At 38.7% G+C, this 15213-nt stretch overlaps 1 protein-coding gene across 1 annotated transcript; it reads left to right on the top strand.

Moving 5' to 3' along the window:
• Window positions 882-11705, top strand: LOC110255734. Its single transcript, XM_021065089.1, has 4 exons — window positions 882-955; window positions 8615-8873; window positions 9595-9953; window positions 11509-11705. The coding sequence occupies exons 1-4, from the start codon at window positions 882-884 to the stop codon at window positions 11564-11566; spliced, it is 750 nt and encodes a 249-aa protein (XP_020920748.1). The 3' UTR covers window positions 11567-11705.

Raw genomic sequence — 15213 nt, 5'->3', positions numbered from 1 at the left:
TTGTGAAGACGTTAAAATAAAAGAACAGCTACTATCTACCAGGTATGCATACCAAATAAGCATTTACTTTAAATTAAAATATTTGGGAATTGAAATTTTTTTGCTTTAGATATTAAAATAACATTAATTTAACTTTCATTATTTTCTTTCTTTCTGTTTTTTTTTTTTCTTCCTCCCTTCTTTCTTTCCTTCTTTTCTTTCACTTTTCTTTCTCTTTCTCTCTTTCCTTCAATTCTTTTCCTGTAAAATCAGTACTTAGGTGAAACCAAGATAAACATTTCAGAGTTCCTACTTGAAAGACGTTCTAAATAGTCTTGCATCTGTTGGACCAGTTGTATGTTTGGTGTGAAATCATTTGGAACAATTTGTTTTATTTTGTGGACACTTCCTCCTTTTAAGCTGAATCTTCTGGTCTTTGCTCAACACATTACTCCTCCAAAATCTTCTTTGCCAAAATGATAGAATTGATAAATTCTCCATTGTAGAAGATGCGTGTTAAGGTTGTCAAGGTTATATAACCTTGGTTCAGCTCCTAAAAGGCAAAGCTAATTTTCGTCTGTGTTTTCAAGATTTTCTTTACAGGATATTACTTCATCTCTTCTCTCCCCACATCAAAAAAGAAAGCAGATGTCATTCCAGGGTTCACTGATCAGAAAGTAAATACGCAGAGCTGTAAAATTACAATGCAAAAGTAATGAGTTAGAACTGAACAGAATTAACTTTCAAGACAAATACTATATTTGCTGGCAGTGCCAACTTTTCTTCCCAGGTAAAATAAAATATTTCAGCTAATGAAAATAAGCAATCGCCTGCACCTGATGAATAGCTTAGGGGAATGATACTGAAGGAGAATGAGGTCACATGGTTGTGTGTGTGCGCGCATGCGCGCGCATGCCCCTGCAGGTGATGGACTGGAGCTGGGCGGGGCTACAAAGACTGCTGATTACAATGCACTGTAGGGGGACACGCCATGCAATTTTGTTTGTTTGGACGATGTTTTGAGACCTAACTTTAGGTTCCACTGCATGTCTCCTGACTGGGCTTTGTTTCCACTTCTAACTATCTAGCATACATAAATGGTTTATATAATTGAATGGAAGAGGTAGAATTGAAATTGGCTGGCGTTAACTATTTAAATTAATCCAGAAACTACTTATAACTTCTATGTATGAATGTGTGTATGTATTTATGCAAATATATACATATCTATTTACATATCCATCACCTATTCCTCTGTTGCTACTATCTATATCATCTATCTTATATATCTCTCTTTCAACTATCTCAGTCTGTCAATCTATCACCATAAGTTTTTTATTGAAAAGTCCAGTGTAGGAGTTCCCATCATGGTGCAGTGGAAGTGAATCTGACTAGGAACCATGAGGTTACGGTTTCGATGCCTGGCCTCGCTTAGTGGGTTGTGGTGTGGGTTGTGGTGTGGGTTGTGGTGTAGGTCGAAGATGTGGCTTGGATCTGGCGTTGCTGTGGCTCTGACGTAGGCTGGAAGCAACAGCTCCAATTAGACCCCTAGCCTGGGAAACTCCATATGCCACAGGTGTGGCCCTAAAAGGACAAATGACAAAAAACAAAAAAAGCAAAAACAAACAAAAAAATCCAATGTAAATCCTCTTAACTTTTTGTGATTATAATTAGATCAAGGTATTTATTTGCTTTGGAAGAGCCTGAAGCCATTATATGTCCAATAAATGAAATTTAACCAGAGTGGAACTCAAAGTACTTGTAGTGTTCTGTAATTATAAAATAATACCACACATCTCGGAAATCTTCTATTTTGATACTTTAGTATTCAGTGGACTTGTTAATCTATCAACAATGCATTTGCTGAGTTGGATGAAATAATATATCATTCTTCTGTTTAATCCTTTGTCTCCCAAACAATTTGTCTTCTACTATGGTTTGGAGGACATTAAAGATTGTTTCAGAAATTACACTTGCAGTAAAATAAATGGGGAAATAAAACACTGGGTGCAGTGTAGCTCTTTCAGTCATTCAGCATTTTGGTCATTTAAGACTACCCCTTGGAAATAGAAGCCTTAGGTTATATAAACACATGTCTATACATATTTTGAAATTTAATTTGCTTTAGCTGTTAATGATTAGCATATATCTGGATGGCCAATCATAAGGAGCCAAGATTGGTGGAGATGTCAGGCATTTTATTCTAGTGAAGCTGATGAAAAATGAAGGACTTATATTTGTTTTATACATGTTTTACATCTTTTAAAAAGATGACTTATTTGATAGCTAGTTCCTTTAACATCTACACCTTATTTCTTATTTCTTAAACTTTGTCCGTGAAAACATTGTCTAGAAGTGAAGCTCCTGATTTTCACTCACAATTCTCTGATCTTTGCTTCCTTTATTACTTACACTCAGGGGTTAGAAGAGGTTCCCAGGGTCAGCTACCTTATTCCTCTGCCTCTAGGAGGGACTTTATTTAGACTTTCACAGAAAGATGATTTATATCACCTCAAAGGTTAAGTCAAGAGTTTATTCCACATTCTCCCAAAGCAAACTACTATACAGACTGATAATCTCTGCATTAACAAAGTTCTTCTGAACTCAGGGAAGAGTTTGTGTCAATTTGAAAGAGAAGCTATAGTGGACATTGCTGTAGAAAGAGAAAATTTGCTTTAGATTATTGCTAAATTCTATTCTGCCACAATACTATTAATTTATGAAATTTTGTTCAGTATAATTTGTCTTGACCCATTTTTCATGTCTTTTGCTTTCTAATTATTTAAACATAATAAGATAACTTTATTAAAAACACGTTTTCTTTTTCACATTTGTTCCCCATTTTTTCAGTCTTTGTCATCTTACCATAGTTCTTCTCTTTCTTCCACTTTGTCATTTATGAAGAATGTATTAGAGATGAGGTCCCAATATCTCAGGTGATAAAAATACTCGCTGAGGGAAGTTTTGGGAAATTCCCACAGGATTCAAATGCTAATGTTTCAAAGTAAAAATTTACATGCGTACAATTAGAACTACTATGTCGCTCTTGCAGGGGCTCTAGAACAACTCACAGATGCCCCTGCACATAAACACGCATGCACACACAAAGGAAACTACAACCTACTGCCTGCTTACCTATTCCCCTAGTCATCACAGGAGCTGTTTTACGTGTCCTTTTGTTCTTCCAACATTCCTCCCAGTGTGCATGTATTCAGTGACTTTCCTTAATCAGGGGCTGGATAATGGAGACCAGTTATGTTTCCAGGGGAAATAGTCTAATGATTCTTTGCACTTTTCTGAGTCCCCTAACTTCTTATATTTTACTCCCTCTAAAAAGTAAATATAGAAGAGAATTTAGTTAGACATTTAACATGCTCAAGGGCTAGGTTAACTATGGTTCTAATCCTGGGATTTGAACAGAGGCCTCATTTCCCCTGAGGCTGGTCCCAGCCCACATTCTTTTTTTTTTTTTTTTTTTTTTTGTCTTTTTGCCTTTTCTAGGGCCGCTCCCAGGGCATATGGAGATTCCCAGGCTAGGGGTCCAATTGGAGCTGTAGCCGTGGGATCCGAGCTGCGTCTGCGACCTACACCACAGCTCATGGCAACCCCGGATCCTCAACTCACTGAGCAAGGCCAGGGATCAAACCCACAACCTCATGGTTCCTAGACGGATTCATTAACCATGCGCCATGATGGGAACTCCAAGGCATGTGCATTCTCGAAGACCCAGAACTTCTCAGACAAGCAGCTTTGGTTTGATGACTCCTTAGTAGCCTCGTGGAACTCTCCTTAGAACCACCATGAAGTCTAAGAGGCTTCAACCCCACCTTCTTTTCTGCTCTCTTCTCTCCTTCATCTCGTTTCAGACTTTCATCCCTGTCTGATGCTGATGGCCTCTTTATTATTTCTCACAGGCATTTCATAGTACATTTCTTGCACATTCAGATTACCTTGGCATCTGCTTCTCAGAGCACCTAGGCTAATGTAGGAATCATATAATTTATCAAAAATTTTTGTTTTGAGGGCACAAACCTACAAGAGTGCTGTAAAATAGCAAGATGTCTGAGATAGCTCCTATGGAAAAAAATTATAGTTTTTTTCTCTTACTTGTCAATAGGCTTAAAAGGTATGTCATCAATAGAGTGTAGTTATGTAGCAAGAACATTCTTTGAACTATTAAAAATAAAATATGAATCATGACTCACAAGGGAAGCAGGGACTGGAGCAAGTCTCATTTCTTTATAGCAATCATCATTATTGGATGTATTTAAGGAATTTACATCCCAACTTTATATATACATGGGGATATGTGATGAAGGCAAGTCAGGCATTTAATAAATAAAATTATGTTGCTTTATTAGACCATTTATCAGCTTTTACAGTCTTGCAGTTCTCCTTTTCGTATTCTAAAAAGTACAAAATTTCTAATACTTTATTACTATACTTGCATTATGTTTCTTAAAAAGAACCTTCCAAATTAAATAATCTTCAGATGTCACAAAACTTGAATGTGTACCACCCACTTCTAAACTGGTTTAGGAAAAGACGGAGCAAGGCAGGGGTAAAGTAGCCTGAAAGAATATCCTCAAGTCCCAGTTTAAGCAGGTGCCCCATTTGGAGAAGAAAAACAGGAAGCAAAGAAAAAATATGCTTTATGCTATTGTTCCCAATATTTGTTTAGTGATCACAATCAAGAGATCAAGTTCATTTGCATTCCTTTAGTCACGATTTTTTTTTTTTTTACTTCGATACTAAGGATGTAGTATTAGAATTTAGATTTCTGGCTCATATATGCTCTTCTTTTTCAGCACTTTTTAAGGTTTTATTTATAGATATGCTTAAGATCATTATAAATTACAATAGTTCTTTCCTGAATAAAGTGCTATGTGACAATAAAAAGGAACATTTTTCCAAAGACATGCCATGGTTTAGTTAACATATTATTTGGTGAAATTATTGTTTACGTAGGTTGATTATTTTGGCTACATTTTAAAATGCTCCTTGTCCCTTTATTTTGAATTTCTCTTTTTTTTTTCAAATTTTCTCCATTCAAGTCTCTCTCTCTTCTTTTTTTTTTTTTTTTGCTTATTATATTTATTCTACACAATTCTGCCTCTATTGCTTTTTCTGTCTTAGCTGTTCCCTTTACTTCATTATTGATTTCCCTATCCGTCATCTGGACCTATTTTCCTGTGAAGTCAAGAATTCTCAAGGTTTAAGTCAAGTGTTTAAAGTAGCATTTTATGCTAAATGCATTTCTTTTATTATCCTATTTCCATTTGGGAAATTTATACACTTTACTCTCTCACCTTGAAATTCCTTATTGCTAAATATCAGCACAATGTACATATATATATATAATATATATATATATGCACAGGAGCTTGTTGGATAATCATTCTCTAATATTCATATCTATCTTTATCTGCATTCTTTTTTACCAGATATATAAAAGGAAATTCACATTTTTGGCTTGTTGCTAATATTTTTCCTTTATTTCTTCTTCTAGCTAAAGATATCAGCTATTTCATTGTTCTCAATGGACGTCCAGCCTGAATGCCAGAGAAAAGAAGAGTTTTTAACTTGAAAACATTGAGAAGAAATATATGAGAAGAGAAAGACAATAAAAGACTGACAGCTGATATTGGTCAAATTGAAGAGCTGCTCACAAGAACTGAACCCTGCCTATTTAGATCCTTTCCTTCCCTCCAACAGATCTGAAATATTTGTGCTTTACAAACATCATCTAAAAATTCCCATGCTGTTTGTACCTTGTCTATGGGAAAGAAACAAGACTGATAAAAATAAATATGAACTTATACTTGCAAAGAGAGCAAGAAAAACTGACTTGCAATGTATTGAGTTCCTACGAAACTGCCTTCTCTATCTAGTTAGTGGTGTGCAACTGTCACCATATAAAAATGTTATAAAATCAACTTCAGCTCTTTTAAAACAAACTGACAGAATTCCTGTTGAGGCTCAGCAAATTAAGAACCTGACTAGGGAGTTTCTGTTGCGGTGCAGTGGTTAACGAATCTGATAGGAACCATGAGATTGCGGGTTCAATCCCTGGCCTTGCTCAGTGGGTCGAGGATCTGGCATTGCTGTGTTCTGTGGTGTAGGTTGCAGACACGCTCGGATCCTGCATTGCTGTAGCTCTGGCATAGGCCAAGGGCTACAGCCCCGATAAGACGCCTAGCCTGGGAACCTCCATATGCCGCGGGAGCAGCCCTAGAAAAGCAAAAGAGAGAAAAAAAAAAAAAAACCTTACTAGTATCCATGAGGATAAGGGTTTGATCCCTGACTCACTCAGTTTGATCACTTGCTCAGTGATCCCTGGCATTGTTTCAAGATGCAGTGTAGGTCACAGATGGGGCTGGGATCCAGCATTGATCATTGTTGTGGCTGTGGTGTAAGCCAGCAAATGCAGATTTGATTCAACCCCCTAGCCTGGGAACTTCCATATGGTGCAGAAAGTGCGGCCCTAAAAAGCCAAAAAAAAAAAAAAAAAAAAAAATTAATAAAGAAAACAACCTCCTCCAAAACAAAACAAAACAAAAAACTTGACATGCATGTTTCTATTTTCATTCCTAACACCTCATAGGGTCATTTATACATAGCACTAAAGAAGATGCACACCAAACAAACTTTGGAAATATAATTAATCAAACACGGGACTTTATGTTCTCCAGAGAGAGGGGTGGGAAATAGTAAAGGGAAATACATTTGTGGATCTATAACTAAAATTTTCCATTTTGTATCATTATAAATGCTATTGCTCCTTAAAATGTTGAGTGTGACTTATTCTTTGCTAATTTGGGGAAATATGATTGATTTTGTACACTGAATGCATCCTGCATTGCTGCTGAACCCACTTTTTAATTCTAGAAAACTTTTTGTAGACTCTTCAGAATTTTCTACATCAACAACTACGCCATCTATGAATAGGCATCCTTTCATTTTCTAATATGTAAGACTTCTTTTTTTTGCCCTGTGGTACCAGCTACAACTTCCACTACCATGCTATGTAGTATAATGAGCGTGGACATCCTTGCCGTGTTTTTATAGGGCCAACACTCTGATTTTCACCTGTTGATACTCTGTTAGCTCTAGTTTTCAGGTAACTTTATCAAGTTAAGAAGGTGATCTTTTATTCCTATTTTGTTAAAAGTGTTATCATGAATAGTTGTTGAATTTTGTCCATCGCTTATTCTATACCTATGGCATAATGGTTTTCTTCATGAATTTGTTAAAAAGGCAAATTACATTGCGCTGAAGTTTAATGGGTCTTCCAACCCCCGATGAAGGTTTTTGTTTTTAGTCTAATGGGATTCAGGTGGAGATTCTAGACTGACATGGCCTCTGTCCTTTTCCTCCTGTCTTACACCATAATAGACATGTTATAGAATTCTTTCCACACTTAGTCTGGCTTATTTTCACTACACATGTGAGAGCAATACTGTTTCTAGCTCTTTGTTTCTGGGAAAGAAGCCAGAACTGAAAACAACCTTTTAAACTATTAAAATTAATATAATAATTTGTAAATAAATGTGGTAATTTTAGTCAATATAAAGAAATAATCACTTTCCCTCATAAGAGCATACAGAGTTTTCTCATTATATTGTAGGAGTCTTTTGTTGCTATTCATGACATGAGTCTTAGAGACTGAGAATAACAAGTGAAGCTAGATATACCAAAGCTTTAGATTAGAAAGGAATGTTGAAAATGAGACAACTGGCCCCAGATGGAGTCACTTATGCTAAGCCCACATGACCCAACTACAGTTAACACCTAATTTAATTACAGTTTCAATCTCTCCCAGGAATGGAATCTTAAACCAGTCAATCTGATACTACCTGGTCAGCATTAGTGAAATAACCTGCCTGATAGACTCCTGATTTTCTCCAAAGGAAGGGGACCTTACCTGAAACGATCCACTCCTTACTAGCAACTTTTTGTCCTGCTCATTTCTGCCTATAAATGTCATTCTGTATAGCTCTTCAGAGCTCCTTGCTATCTGCTAGTTGGTATGCTGCCTGACTCATGAATCAGTAACTAAAGCCAGTAAGATCCTAAAAATTGGCTCAGTTGGATTTTGTTTCTTAACAGAAGGTGTATTCTACTCATTTTGGAAGACGTTCACGACTCTTTTTAGATCTTCGTAACTCCTCAGAGCACAATATAGTGAAGTCTCAATCTAGGGAATCAGAGACAAATGCTATGTCAAATACTTGACCATGAGAGAGAAATGTATTCCATTAACATAACCTGCCCAATTTGGGGCAAGAGAAAATGGAGTCAATCATGGAGTTTCTTTGATTTATTTCAACAAATAAATAAGATGAATGTTGGTGTCTTGGTGGTAATGTTGTCTAATTTCATTAGCTCTAAAAGAGCGAGGGAAGGGGTTCTTTTCATTCCTAGCATCAAGCTTTCCACTGAACTAAACGCTAGCAGAGACTATGCCCCCTGGGCGAGCACCACAGAAAGAAGATGCATGCGCACAAGCCGAGAGGCCAGGAAAAGACCCATCAAGTTTCCCAAGTTTCTGACCCAGACTGGGACAAAGCTTCCAACTGGCCCAGATTTCACGACTTCATCCACCACCTCTCATTCTTCTGGCTTCTTATTCTAGATCCACTTCTGTGTTCCTAGAGTTAGGGTTCTGTTTTCTCCCTCTTGTAAATAATTCATCTGAAGCCTATCTTTTCTGCAAAGATGCAAACCTTTCCTGGGAACGGTTTAAAGGGCGAGATTTTAGAAATAAAGGGTCACTTAAGGAAAACCTGGTTTTACAAATTAAACAATTCCATCAGGGTGGAAAACATGGCATGAGAAAGCCATTTCACAAGGCTGCAATGGATAAAATTGGGAGAAAAATCGCCAGCCTGAGGGTTTTGTATAGCAATCACCTGCAGCTGCTTTTGTCCTGAAGAAGATGAAATGAAAACAAGTGATTGACTCCCTGGTGAGAGGGTTTCAATTCAAGTTTGTGTTTCCAGTAAGGGAGCTACGTTAGCTTTTTTGTCTTTTTAACGGCATATTTAAAACATGTATAAAATGAAGCATTTAATGAGTAAAATATACGAAATGAAAATGAGGGCTTCTTCCCTTTTCTCTAAAAGGTGTTTTATTTTTCCATTGTGTTTGGTCTACAGGGTTCTGCCCATCTCCACGGAACACTGAAGTGACCCAGCCACACATCCACGTACATTCTTTCTCTCTCCTTATCCTCCACCACGTTCCATCATGTGACCGTTCCCTGAGCTCTACAGCAGAATCTCATTGCTTATCCACGCCAAAGGCAATAGTGTGCATCTATTAACCCCAGGCTCCCAGCCCATTAGCTTTTAAGACAGAGAAATACTGTACTTCCTGGTTCCTACTGAGCATCCAACAAGGCATCACCCTTCCTGACCCATGACTGTTTTTTTCTGCCCAGGAGGCAAGTCTTCATGGACTCCACCAGTCAGAATCTTTTGGCTTCTGGCTCTTCAGATTGGTGCGATTGGTTAAAGTCCATGTGTTAAGGACCCTTCCCTGCTAGTCCCTGGCCAGCGTCCCTCCACCCAGCGTCATTAGAGCCATAGAACAAGACTGAGTTAGATTCAAAAGCAAAGAAGCACAGGAAAGCTTAATTCTTTGATTAGAGCGTGGAGAGGCGTGAACTCCAGCTCGAGAGCACCTGCTCTCCCACAAGGCCTGGGGCCGGGGCGGGACTGCTTTGGGGGTGGGGTTGCTAGCGGTGCCGAGGCTGGGCTGCTCACAACCCGGATTGCCCTGCAGGAGTCCAGCGTCTCTGCGTCCGCCCTGTGCCATCTTGGGTTGAGTGTGGTGCTGGGCATCTTTGCTGCCCGGAGCTCAGTCATCCTGCAGCTATTTCACAGCAGGAACCCTGGACCAAAGAGCCAGGTGGAAGTCTCTGCCTGTCTACCCTGGGAGCCAATTAAACAGGACCAAGCGCACAGGAAAAGGTTAGACTTCCGGTTACTACACAGATTCTATTTTTATTTCCTGAGCATTGATAATGGCCTTTGTTGGTGGCAGCCGGGGGGGGTGGGGGGGGAAGAGGACAGCAGCATGGCTGTGTGGCCCCCCATCATTCCTGCTGGTCATGGTCTGGCAGGAGCTGAGTTCCTCCATAACCCCTCGGCCTACATCCTTGGGGCGTCTCCAGCCTCCCCCACGGCCTGGTAAGGTCTCAGCCTGGATGCTCCCCTCCTTCCTTCAGTGTAAAGGGATAACTGTGCCGTCGTTGCTCGCCCAGGAATGCAGCCCCCTCTTTGTTAGTTAACCTTGCCTCCACTTCTAAGTAGCCCTTCTGTAAATTCCCTTCAGTGAAACCCTTTGGACCCTGGCTTTTCTGATTCCTGCTGGCACCTGGGCTGATGCAGTCATTCGATGTCACAGCCTGAATCAGAGCCCAAGCTGTGTGGCTCAGAGCTTGTTCTTTTCACCGTGGACTCAGGAAGAGGAGGGAATACTCTTTGCTTTAACTGGAGGCCCTTTGTACTCTGTGTCTAATTTATATTTGTCTGAATTTTTTTCCCCTCTTTAATGTACGTATAAGTTACTTGGGTTCTTAGAAAATACTTCCTGCCTGCTGGATGTACTCATGTAAGGGCCACTTGATGCTGCAGTTCTATCCCTTTATCTCACCCGAGAACCCTGGGTGTGCGTTTTTATCACCAGAGCCAGCTCACGGTGATGGGAGGGCCGTTACAAACTTCCTTTGAATGTGAATATAAACTTCCTCCTCGGAGTGGAAATGAGAATGTACTTCCTACTCTACACTGGGTCGCGCTATTTCACATTCCCCGGGAGCCGCAGCTCAGCGTTCGTAACCAGGAGGCTGCAGTATCATGAAAAGCCTTTACAGTGGGCTTTAAACAGCATGTGTTCTTTATCTAGCAGGTATATTTTTAGCCCTCTGCTCATAACTCAGAAAGAGGAGTTAAATGTCTACTTCAGAATTCCCAGTAGTAAATTTGAGCCCACTAAACTTTCTATGACACCTGTGATTTTTATATCCTCATTATCTTTATAGCCTGCCCTTTGAAGGGACTGATAAGTCTAAGGCACTTTGGCCTCCTTTGCCATAATATATGTTTAAAGTGATAAATGGGCATAAAAATAAAAAAATCAACTATATTAAAATATATTTATAATATGAACTCATAACTTATATTAAGTATATACATATTTATATAAATATGTTCTGTATACTCTTCTAAATTGGCAAAATAGCCAACCAATATAGTAAGGTTGAAAATACTCATTTAGTATATGAAACTATTGTAAAAGGGTAAATTTAAAATTTGGATGTTCCTAAATGCTATTAGTTCCACAAGACTAGGGATACATGGATCTTGCCTTGGCTCTCAGGCTGTTACTAGTTCAGAAAGTGTATGATAACAACAACAGATAGGAGATTAGTTGAAATTTTATTCATGTCTGCTTGCATATGCTTCAGAGTTAGGTTTCAAAACTAAGGATTACTTTTTTCCTCTGTCTTCCGTGCTCCACCAGGTACATGATGCCCTGCATTTTGCAAGATCTTCTGCTGAGAAGGATGGCAGGGCCTTAAGCAGACTTTTCAGCATATCACTATCATTTTATTGTTCTTTTAACACCAGTAAAGCCATTCAGTTATAAGCACAATCTGGGAGTTCCCGTCGTGGCGCAGTGGTTAACGAATCTGACTAGGAACCATGAAGTTGTGGGTTCGATCCCTGGCTCAGTGAGTTAGGGATCCGGTGTTGCCATGAGCTGTGGTGTAGGTTGCAGATGAGGCTTGGATCCCGTGTTGCTGTGGCTCTGGCGTAGGCTGGTGACGACAGCTCTGATTGGACCCCTAGCCTGGGAATCTCCATATGCCCGCGGGAGTGGCCCTAGAAAAAGCGAAAAGACCAAAAAAAAAAAAAAAAAAAAAAAAAAAGTGCAATATAATTGATGTCTTAAGCTCTGATCGGATTCTAATCTCCCCATCCCCACAAGTGTAGATTTCCTGAGCAGAGGGCACGTGCTAACTAGGAGATGGTTCCAGATTTTAAAAGAGGATTAAAATGTTCTCTTAAAACATGCATGTTAAACTAATTCAGCCCATAATGAACTGAATGTGATACAAAAAAACTTGTGATCACTTACAGAGTTTCCAGAAATGTGTTCCAGCAAGCATTTCTCTCCTGAAAAAAAGCAGTCAATTAAATAAGGGATTGGAGTTCCTGTTGTGGCCCAGTGGAAATGAATCTGACTAGGAACCATGAGGTTGCAGGTTCCATCCTTGGCCTCCCTCAGTGGGTTAAGGATCCAATGTTGCTGTGAGCTGCAGTGTAGGTTGCAGACGCATCTTGGATCCAGTGTTGCTGTGGCTGTGGTGTAGGCCAGCAGCTATAGTTCCAATTCCACCCCTAGCCTGGGAACCTCCATATGCCATGGGTGCAGCCCCAAAAAGACAAAAAATAAAAATATATAAATAAGAGCTGAGCCCAGGAGTGTAAATTTTTGCCATTGAATACTTTATGTGTTTGCTGAGTAGGATTTATTTTATTGACAATAAATTGGGGAGGATTTTGAATTACAACTTAGTTTGAATAAGTTCACATTTTTCTATGTATATTTAGGAAATGCAGTCTTAGATTTACTTCAAAATTCAACTGAGCTTGAGTTACATATAAAAAGTTCTCCATAATTTAGAATATCTTGTTTCACAAACATATTTCCCAATATTACTGTCTGGAATTAGAACATCTAAAGCACTTCTGATTTTTATGTTTCCAGGCTAGAGTTACAGTAATTACAGAAAGTACTTGTGCTTGCAAAATAACACTTAGCCATTATTGAGATGTGAGATGTATTTATAAATTCTGCCATTAAGCTGAATCTAAGCTCAGGAATTTTTTTTTTTTTCCTGGCCCAGAGCAAGTGTTATAAACATAGACACAAAATCGTGATGAAGTGTGTGAGTAAATGAATGAGAGAGGAATAAAAGAGAAAGAGAGAAATCGATTCCTACAGAAATGGTGGAAATCATAAAAGAAGGTAAAATGAAGTTGATTTGACAATGGTTGCAGAAGTCTTAACAGATAACAGTGATGAAAAAGACTATTCCTGGCAGATGAAGGCGTTATGACTTGCCATTGATTCCGCTGTTTCAGTACAGCTCTTGTGAATAAAGTTCTTTACCTAAGATTCCTAAAAAACATTTTGTTCAAACACAAGCCGCCTTAAATATCGAGCTTTAAAATAGGAAGCATTTTTAGTGAATCTCAGAGATTATATTAAAAATATTTTCAGCTATGAACCTTAAGTACTTAATGTATTTTTATCTGTAGAAGATATTATTATTTTTCTTTTTTAGTGACTTTTACTTTTTCCATTATAGTTGGTTTACAGTGTTCTGTCAGTTTTCTACTGTACAGCAAAGTGACCCAGTCACACACACACACACACACATATATGTACACATACTTTTTCTCACATATCCTCCATCATGTTCCATCGTAAGTGACTAGATATATTTCCCTGTGCTATACAGTAGGATCTCATTGCTTATCCACTCCAAATGCAATAGTTTGCCTCTATTAACCCCATACTCCCAGTCCATCCCACTTCCTCCGTCTCTCCCTTAGCAACCACAAGTCTGTTCTCCAAGTCCATGAGTTTCTTCTCTGTGGAAAGGTTCATTTGTGCCATATATTAGATTCCAGATGAAAGTGATATCATATGGTATTTGGTTTTTTCTCTCTGACTTACTTCACTTAGTGTAAGAGTTTATAGTTCCATCCATGTTGTTGCAAATGGCAGTATTTTGTTCTTTTTTAGGTTGAGTAGTACTACACTGTATATGTACACACTACATCTTCTTAGTCCATTCATCTGTTGATGGACATTTAGGTTGTTTCCATGTCTTGGCTCTTGTAAATAGTGCTGCAATGAACATATGGGTGCATGTGTCTTTTTCAGGGAAAGTTTTGACTGGATATATGCCGAAGAGTGGGATTGCTGGGTCATATGGTAGTTCTATATTTAATTTTCTGAGGTACTGCCATACTGTTTTCCATAGTGGTTGTACCAATTTACATTCCTACCAAGAGTGCAGTAGGGTTCCCTTTTCTCCACACCCTCTCCAGCATTTGTTATTTGTTGACTTGTTAATGATAGCCATTCTGACAGGTGTGAGGTGGTATACCTCCTAGTAGTTTTGATTTTAATTTCTCTAATAATTAGTGATGTTGAGCATTTTTTCATGGGCCTGTTGGCCATCTGAATAAATGTGTATTCAGGTCTTTTGCCCGTTTTTCCATTAGGTTTTGTTTGTTTTTGTCCTTTTGTCTCTTTTTTTCAGGGCTGCACCCATGGCATATGGAGGTTCCCAGGCTCGGGGTCTAATAGGAGCTATAGCTGCCAACCTACACCACAGCCACTTCCATTGGGTTCTTGTTTTTTTTTTTTTTTTTTTTTTTTTTTTTTTGCTGTTGAGTGGTGTAAGTTGTTTGTATATTTTAGAGATTAAGCCCCTGTCAATTGCATCATTTGAAACTATTTTCTCCCATTCTATAAGTTGTCTTCCCCCCCCCCCATGGGTCCCTTCACTGTGCAAAAGCGTGTCAGTTTGACTCGGTCCCATTAGTTTATTTTTGCTTTTATTTCTGTTGCCTTGGGAAAATGACCTAAGAAAACATTTGTGCAGTTGATGATAGAGAATGTTTTGCCTATGTTCTCTTCTAGGAGTTTGATGGTGTCTTGTTTTAGGTTTAAGTCTTTAAACCATTTTCAGTTTATTTGTGTGCATGGTGTGAGGTGTGTCCAGTTTCATTGATTTATATGTGGCTGTCCAGTCCAGTTGTCCCAGCACCACTTGATGAAAAAGCTGTCTTTTCCCATTTTATATTCTTGCATCCTTTGTCAATGATTAATTGATCATAGGTATCTGGGTTTATTTCTGAGTTCTCTATTCTGTTCCATTGGTCTGTATGTTTGTTCTGGTATTAGTACCACACTGTCTTGATGACTGTGGTTTTGTAATATTGCCCGAAGTCTGAGAGAGTTAGGCCTCCTGCTTGGTTTTTGTTCCTCAGGATTGCTTTGGCAATTCTGGGTCTTTGATGGTTCCATATACACTTTTGGATTGTTTGTTCTAGTTATGTGAAAAACGTCCTGGGTAATTCAGTAGGGAATGCATTGAATCTGTAGATTGCTTTGGGTAGTATGGTCATTTTTACAATATTCTTC

The sequence above is a fragment of the Sus scrofa genome, chromosome 10, assembly GCF_000003025.6.
Source record: "Sus scrofa isolate TJ Tabasco breed Duroc chromosome 10, Sscrofa11.1, whole genome shotgun sequence".
Lineage (NCBI taxonomy): Eukaryota > Metazoa > Chordata > Mammalia > Artiodactyla > Suidae > Sus > Sus scrofa.
Note: the sequence above shows the minus strand (reverse complement) of the source record. Positions and strands in the feature narration are given on the sequence as shown.